The sequence below is a fragment of the Charadrius vociferus genome, unplaced genomic scaffold (genome assembly GCF_000708025.1).
Source record: "Charadrius vociferus isolate BGI_N301 unplaced genomic scaffold, ASM70802v2 scaffold455, whole genome shotgun sequence".
NCBI lineage: Eukaryota > Metazoa > Chordata > Aves > Charadriiformes > Charadriidae > Charadrius > Charadrius vociferus.
This window is the reverse complement of record NW_009648550.1, coordinates 4,762,009-4,770,082: the sequence shown is the minus strand read 5'-3', so window position 1 is coordinate 4,770,082 and position 8,074 is coordinate 4,762,009. Positions and strand designations below refer to the sequence as shown.

The following is an 8,074-nucleotide window of genomic DNA, read 5'->3' as shown; positions in this document are numbered from 1 at the left end:
ACCAGGACCGGGACAAGCCCTCCCAGATCCGCTTCAGCAACATCTCCGCCGGCAAAGGTGAGGGGAGAAGAAGGGAAGGGGGGGCGGGAGCGCCCCGTTGTGTTGGGGGGAGGAGCCTGCCGCCATCCCCCCCACCTCCCCGGTCCCCCGTTGTGATTTGCGATGGCGGGACGGGGACGGGGACGGGGCAGGGGCCGGTGCGTGTGGGGGAGGCTGTATTTGGGGTTCCACGCAAGCCCTGGTCGGGTTGGTTGGCATATAATGTATATTCACGTTATTACTCCGTTTTAAAATGGCCGTGATCAAGTGATCGGATGTTAATTGCTTAAAAAGGAGCGCTGAAAATCAGTCCTGATATTGCAGCGCTTTCTGTCATCCAACTATTAAGGGTTATTTAGTGGTGGCAAAATAACTGGGGACTGCTTGACACTGGGCGACACTTTCTCTTCAGAAGAAATATTCAGAATGATGGAAACACTTGTAGTTTTTTTAGATCAACTTGCAAACCTATCTTTTTGCTCTTTCTAGCTGTTGCCGATGCAATTAGAACAAGCCTTGGACCAAAGGGAATGGATAAAATGGTAAACCTTATACGTAAATTTTTAAAACGTTAAGCTTAGTAGAGATACTGTAAAGTTAACATGTGTTATATAGGATGCCATCCTTTGCCTTGACGTTATTTTCCAAGTTTCATTTATTTAAGGGAAAGTGTGGCCTCAATGTATCTCAGTTTGAGAAATAACGTCAGGAAAAATATTTTGCATTGAGGATCAAATGAAATTAAAAGACTTGCAGTTAGTGACCAGAACTATGTTTTTCCTCAGATTCAGGATGCTAAAGGAGATGTGACAATCACTAATGATGGTGCTACTATTCTGAAACAAATGCAGGTTCTGCACCCTGCAGCCAAAATGGTAAGTGGTTTTTTCCAGTTCTCGGTTCTCAGACAATGATAAGCATGAGAGCTTAACTTCTGGGACAGAAAACCATAATAACATTTCACGTGCTTTTGAGGAGCGTTACCCATGAGTGATAGAGCAGGAAATTTTGTGCAGTGTGCTCCAAGAATAATTATTTTGGTTGTAAGATGTGCTTAAGTGTTTCCAGTCATTATTTCTTATCTGGTGTTCCTTATGCATAATCCCTCTGGACAGGCTTTAAGACATAAAATAATCTAGGCCAAAATTTTTGTCTCTTATGTAAAAAAGAAGAGTCAGTGATGTCTTAAACTGGTAGGACAGAAGAGAGCGAAAGAAGAGAATTAATTGCACTATGGTCAGATGGTCCAAGGATACAGTAGCCTGGTCCTTTGAGATGTTAAATGTAGACCTCTTAGATTTGGTCGTGGTTGGAGATGGAAATGAACTTCCCATGACCCTTCTGCAGGAAAGGAGAAGGTAGAGCTGTTAGATAGGTGTGGTAAGTTTTAAGCTTGGGAGAAAAGTTTCTTTACTTCTGTAAGGGATCTGTTTCACAGTTGTTGTACTTTGCCAAATAGGTGTACAAGTATGGAAACAAAGTGCAAAAGGTACCAACCTCAAATTAGAAAAGGTGTGATTAGTCCTGATACTAAGGTTGATTTCAGCAGTGCTGTGTTCTTGAATACTTCTTTTTTGGTAATTGTCAGTGTTGACATTTAAGTAGCATTATATGTAAACTTTTGCCATAATTTGCTGTTTAGTTGGTGGAGCTGTCAAAAGCACAAGATATTGAAGCTGGTGATGGCACTACCTCGGTTGTGGTCATTGCTGGAGCTCTTTTGGATGCCTGTTCCAGACTTCTTCAGAAAGGTAAATATACATATTTAATGTAAAAATGTTAAGTCCTGTGTCTGCTTGCATGTGTATAATGAAGCTTAAAGTAGCTGTTTCCAGTTGAAAAGTGAAAGGTAACTTGAGTTTTCACATTCAGGTTTCACTCGTGCTACTTTTGATTAAAAATCTGTTTACCTTTTTATTGTTAATTGAGCGCATTACTGTTGATACAGGAAATACTGCCTAGGTGATGTGGTGAATGTTTGCCTTGTAAAAACTCATCATGATTTTTCTTGTACTTCTCTTGTGGACAGAGAGATAGTGTAAGAAGGTATAAATGAAATTTGGGAACAGGGATTTTATAGGGTTTTTTATACTCAGCAAATTTATCACCTCCCATCACTTACAATATATGGACCTTGAGAAAGTCTGATCAGGAAAAGACGTGAAATATGGAAGGCAATAGTTAATGTAGGTTCTATTCCATTAGCTCAGGACATTCTCTTGTAGTCTCCTTACGTGCAGTTCAGGAGTTTTTTTAGCTGTCCAACCACCTAATGCCGTGTGCACTGGAAATAGGGCGAGGGTGACTGGATTTACAGAGTTCTTTTCTGTCTCAGAGCTGGACTTGATAGTGATTTACTTACACTTGCCTCATCTTGATACACAGCACTTGGCTTGTTGTCCTCTTTCTGGCCCCTACCAACCGTTTGTTTATTTTTACTGTATCTCCTGGTACTGGTGGCACTGCTGGACCAGCAGCCAGCCTGGCATCCCCTACTGTAAGAGGTAGTTAGAAGACACCTGTCTAACGTTTACCCGTAAGATGTCTGCTTTGAAAAGGTAAAGGGTGTAGTATATCACACACTCCAGAGAAACTGCAGAACTTCACGCACAGCTGTGGGGAAACTGGTCTGTGAAAATCTGAAATGAAATCACTGTCGGGCTCCTCACAGGTATTACCTGAACAGTGGCAGCTTTAAGAATGCCAAGGGTAAATAAGACTTAGAGATGTTTCTGGAATAGCAGACGTTGCAGGGAAATGTGCTGTACTTGTCTGCGAGGACAAATTATGAGGAACATTATAGCCTTTTTTTCTGAGCTTTAGCAGTGGAAAGTAATAAGGGAGGTCATATACTCGGGAAGAACACATTTTGCTAAAATTACTTCAATTTATTCTGACACGAGAGTCTCTCTGATCTTAAAATGGGAAGCAAGGGTGAGGAAAAAAACAACAACAAAAAATATGGTTTGAAAGCATGACTGTCTGACAACCTTTTTATGCTATCCACAGGAATTCACCCCACCATCATTTCAGAGTCATTCCAGAAAGCTTTGGATAAAGGCATTGAAGTATTGAGCAACATGGCGCAGCCGGTTGAACTGAGTGACAGAGAAACCTTGCTGAATAGTGCAACTACTTCGCTGAATTCAAAGGTATGACTGATACTTTTTGTACTTCCAGATTAGCTGAGCCTTTCAGCTTTTCCCAGCCTGTGCTACTGTTCTCTCACTAAGAATATCCTGCACATCACAAATCTAGTTGGTTTTCAGACATCGGCTACCTTCTCTTAGACTGACTTTTCAGAAAGCCATGGTTGATTCAGATCGGGTTGAGGCACTCAAACTGAATTTCGGTCTGAAACGCTTCGCGATCTTAGATGTTGACTGTAAGTGTAAAAACAAGCCTCAACTGAAAACAGCAGCAGAAAAATCAGGTGGGATACTTGAGAGCTTTTGCCAACAGTTTGTGTAGGCGGTTCTTGTTCGTGTGGCAGAAACTCCTAAAACAGCATTGAAATCTGGAGAACTGTGCTAGTTTTCTTTCCAGCAGAATAATCTGGGAAGCTCTCAGAAGTCTTATTTTAAGAATCTAAGAAAGAGAAATTCAAGTTTCGTACGTAAGTCCCTAAGCATAGGGTTTCCCACCAACATAGCTGCTCTTTCCTTTAAATGGAGCAGCCAGTAAAAAGATGCCATGTTAGGACATCCTGGCTGGTGGACAGGGAGGGAAAAGAGCTTTGTTTCCAAATTCAGAAATCAAACACTAGAATGCAATGACAATAGTATTTTGAAATTACTGTTTATGAGTGTTAAATCTCTCAACTTTTTTTTCTTTACTATTAAATCCCTTAGGTTGTGTGTCAGTATTCTAGTTTGCTTTCTCCCATGAGTGTGGATGCAGTGATGAAGGTGATTGACCCAACTACAGCTAATAGTGTGGACCTCAGAGATATTAAAATCGTTAAGAAGTTGGGGTAAGAAACAATTTGTAACTAGACAAATTTAGTGTCTGAAATCAGCTTCCCAAAGCGCTAGAGTCATGGATTGTTTTTGTTTCCAGAGGCACAATTGATGATTGTGAACTGGTTGAAGGACTAGTCCTGACTCAGAAGGTGGCAAATACCGGTGTAACCAGAGTGGAAAAAGCCAAAATTGGCCTCATTCAGTTCTGCTTGTCTGCTCCAAAGACAGATGTAAGTTAAAACTATGACTAGAGCGAAACCGCTTGCTGTAGTACTTGGGAGATGCAAATGTAGTGATAACACATTTTGTTTTGAGATGTGATGTCAGTTGTATTCCACAGCTATAACGAAGGTCTGCTGGGTGATGCTTCGCTACTCATAACTCTTAAAGAACTTGCAGGTGGTAGAAGAAAAAAAATAGTTCAGTAATAATAATTCCAGTATTTCTCATCATTTAAACAGTCTCTAATAAGATGTATTTTACTATCATGCTTATTTGCTTTGAATGACAGGCTGAAAGCATGGGGAACATCTTGATACTTGCTTTTAAAGTCAGCACTTGTTCATAATACTTGCTTCTCTCTTTTTTTTCTTTCTTTTTTAAATAGATGGACAACCAAATAGTTGTTTCTGATTATGCTCAAATGGACAGAGTACTGCGTGAAGAGAGAGCCTATATTCTAAATTTAGTTAAGCAAATTAAGAAGGCTGGATGCAATGTGCTGCTTATTCAGAAATCTATTCTGCGGTACGTTAACACCGATTTATTCACTTACCGTGTGTGTTTGGGGGAACAATTGGAATTGTTTGGAATACCTGGAAAATTGAAGCCAAATACTAACAGTGACACTTGGCAGAGTGTCAGACTGACCATACCTTTAGAAAGCCCTCGTGTTGTCGATATTTTGAGTTTAATGACATCGCTACTTTGTAGTCTGAAGAATTTCGGCACTGCTGGTAAGAAGCGTGCAGCTGGCTAGTATGACCCGGTTACCATAATAGCGCTGCGGACTGACTACTTCCCTCTTCTTTTTAGGGATGCTCTTAGTGACCTAGCCCTCCATTTTCTGAACAAAATGAAGATCATGGTGGTTAAAGACATTGAAAGAGATGACATTGAGTTTATTTGTAAGGTAAAGTGAGTTACATAAGTGGCTGTTAAAGTAGCAGCGATGTTTAAAGTCTACCCGAAAACTAAGTACCCAGCCAGTGCCAGTTTATTATGACACTTTCACAGGTTTTATGTTCTGACTATAACGTAAAAGCAGACAGTTCCCCAAAAAACATTCTTGTTTTGTTGAGCAGTCACATTTCTAGAAAGATGCGGGACAGATGTAAAAGCCATAGCCCTAACTGCATTTTACTGTAATATGCAGAATATTATGCAGTATAATTGCTGACTCTGCAGTTCAGGTTTGGGATTTATTTATTTTTTTCTGTTATTTTTTCAGACAATTGGAACTAAGCCTGTTGCTCATATTGACCAGTTTACTCCTGATATGCTGGGGTCTGCTGAGCTGGCAGAGGAGGTCAATTTGAACGGTTCTGGGAAACTAATAAAGGTGAGCGAGTGACAAAATGTTAATACCTACTTAATGTCTGTCAGTTATTTTAACAACAACTGCAAAATTGCTGACTTTAATTTTTATTACTGAAGTTATTACATTTACCTACTTCTAATCCCTGCGTAGCCACTGGCTTGGGAAGTGTAGTTGTCCTGCTTGGCCAGATGTCAGTACTGGTGCAGAACTTGCAAATGCCAACTGAAGCCTGGTTTTGCCCAGAACCCTTATTTTCAGTCTTAGTATTTGGTTTTATGTTTTAGATCACGGGCTGCACAAACCCTGGAAAAACTGTAACCATTGTGGTACGTGGATCCAACAAACTTGTTCTAGAAGAAGCTGAACGTTCCATTCATGATGCCCTATGTGTCATAAGATGCTTAGTTAAGAAAAGGTAATGTCTCGGTTTGGTTGGAGTGGTTTATTATATTAATAATACGAAAGCCAATAATTTATGCAATTACGTAGAACGAGTTTTTATTTTTAATTTCTGTCCTCAGGGCTTTAATTGCAGGAGGTGGAGCACCAGAGATAGAGTTGGCACTGCGCTTGAATGAGTACGCTCGCACTTTGAGGGGTATGGACTCGTACTGCGTCCGCGCATACGGAGACGCACTGGAAGTTATACCATCGACGCTGGCTGAAAACGCAGGGCTCAACCCTATTTCAACAGTAACAGAGCTGAGAAACAGACATGCTCAAGGAGAGAAAACAGCTGGCATTAACGTCAGAAAGGTAACAAGGAATTGTGTTGATTAGCATAGCTTAAAAAAAATGCCTGGGCGTTAAATAGAAAATGCTTAGCGTTGGGTCTAAACTAAGGAGAGGGCACGTTTCTGTCTCATAACGGTATTCTCCCTGAAATTAGTGTTGAGGTAAATTACAGCTGCTTCTCTGAGGCTTTAACAGCTTATCCTGAATATTGATAGTAGTAGATACTTAAATGCCATATCCGCAGGACAAGAAACTTCATCTGTCTCTTCAAAAACTTTATTGCAGCTGCAGAAATAAATCCATTTAGAATGATCTGTCAGTATTACCTGCAGTGGAAGGTGCTCTGTTACAAGTAGCCTAGCGGTCTAGCTTCTTTTAAGTTGTCACCATGTTTAAGCTGGCATAACTGTGTTTATCTTTTCTCTGTGCTAATTTTGACTGGATGTGTCAAGTGCCTGGGGGAGGAAGATGCGTACCATAATATTCCTGTTGAGGATGGAAGAGTACAAGCCCTTTGATAGTCTAGTTTAAAGTTGACTGTCCTCCTTAGGATTCTACTAAAAGAAAACTTGCTAAATCTAACCATAGTCTGACATGCACACAGTAAAAGCTACTTGTTTCTCCTAGGGTGGCATTTCCAACATTTTGGAGGAGTTGGTTGTCCAGCCACTGCTCGTGTCTTTGAGTGCATTGACTCTCGCAACAGAAACTGTGCGCAGTATTCTTAAGATTGATGACGTGGTGAGTAGCGTTTACATCATATTTTCTTGGATTTTTTTTTCACAAGCACCAGGATAGTTATTGTCATCTAATTTGCTGTGCTTCAAAATACAGTTACTGCGTAGTAGTCTCAGTTTACATGCTGCTGAGACCACTTGGCCTTCTAATAAGTGCAATTAGAACAAAATGAAATGCACTGTAAATACTGTACCATAAAGCGAGGAGTAAAGAAAGAGACAAGAAGTAATTGTGGCCTTCTGGTGCCTGACTGTGCGAACTCTTCTTTGCAGGTGAACACGCGGTAAGCTGAACAAAGGAAGTTGGGACTGAAGCTCCTTCCCCGTAGTCCGGAATGCGGTTTCCTCACCAAAAGCGCCTGTGTGAATTGTCTTAAACTCCACAAAGGCTTATGTACTTCTATCACGTTAATTTAATAACATTTCTGGTTTCAGAAAGGAAGTGCTGTTTATCAATAAACATGCAGTAGTCTACCCGAGTCTTTGCTTTATAATTTTACTAGAAATAAGGTAAACTTTGTTACATTTGCTTTTCTGTTTTATATGTTCCTACTTAACTCTGAAAATTTTTAACAGTACATAATTAGTTCCTGTAGTACATTCTAAAAACACCCTTGAGTTTGCAGTCTAGTAAGCTGCTTCTGTGAGAGTTTTTGGTAATGGACTGGTGTTACTTCCCTTGAATATGATGTGCTAGAGAGGAGGAGTATCTTTGCAGCCATAACACTTCAGATGCGTTCTGTGTTAGTTTGCCTTCTGAAGTCTGCAATGATTTCTGATGCCGTCACACAATGCAGAGTATTGCAGAGAACAGGTTTCACATGTGTTCTTTTTGTGCAAGTGTCAAAACAAAACCTAGTTCTAAAAAGGCAAGAATGATATTACTGTAACTGGGCATATGTATGCTAATAGGGATTTCTTTAAAATTCATTTGGGGTAACGAGTGCATCTCTGAAACAGTTGTAACTGTTCTTTTTGTCACTTCCATCATGGTGGTGGTGAAAGTCCCAGTTCTGTTCAGGAAAACCAGGGGAATGAAACTGGACAGCTTAAGTAAACCC

The 8,074-nt window shown here is 40.4% G+C and overlaps 1 protein-coding gene across 1 annotated transcript in view; it reads left to right on the top strand.

The window, feature by feature from the left end:
- Window positions 1-7,487, top strand: part of CCT4 (chaperonin containing TCP1, subunit 4 (delta)) — a 14,240-nt gene extending 6,753 nt beyond the window's left edge. Inside the window, exons 2-15 of the mRNA XM_009886079.1 lie at window positions 6-57; window positions 529-581; window positions 825-914; window positions 1,682-1,790; window positions 3,049-3,191; window positions 3,891-4,012; window positions 4,099-4,231; window positions 4,609-4,748; window positions 5,037-5,133; window positions 5,452-5,562; window positions 5,826-5,956; window positions 6,063-6,297; window positions 6,904-7,017; window positions 7,287-7,487. Of these exons, the coding sequence (XP_009884381.1) occupies window positions 6-57; window positions 529-581; window positions 825-914; window positions 1,682-1,790; window positions 3,049-3,191; window positions 3,891-4,012; window positions 4,099-4,231; window positions 4,609-4,748; window positions 5,037-5,133; window positions 5,452-5,562; window positions 5,826-5,956; window positions 6,063-6,297; window positions 6,904-7,017; window positions 7,287-7,301 (1,545 nt within the window). The 3' untranslated portion in view covers window positions 7,302-7,487. The remainder of the gene's footprint in view (window positions 1-5; window positions 58-528; window positions 582-824; window positions 915-1,681; window positions 1,791-3,048; window positions 3,192-3,890; window positions 4,013-4,098; window positions 4,232-4,608; window positions 4,749-5,036; window positions 5,134-5,451; window positions 5,563-5,825; window positions 5,957-6,062; window positions 6,298-6,903; window positions 7,018-7,286) is intronic.
- Window positions 7,488-8,074: the final 587 nt, after the last annotated feature.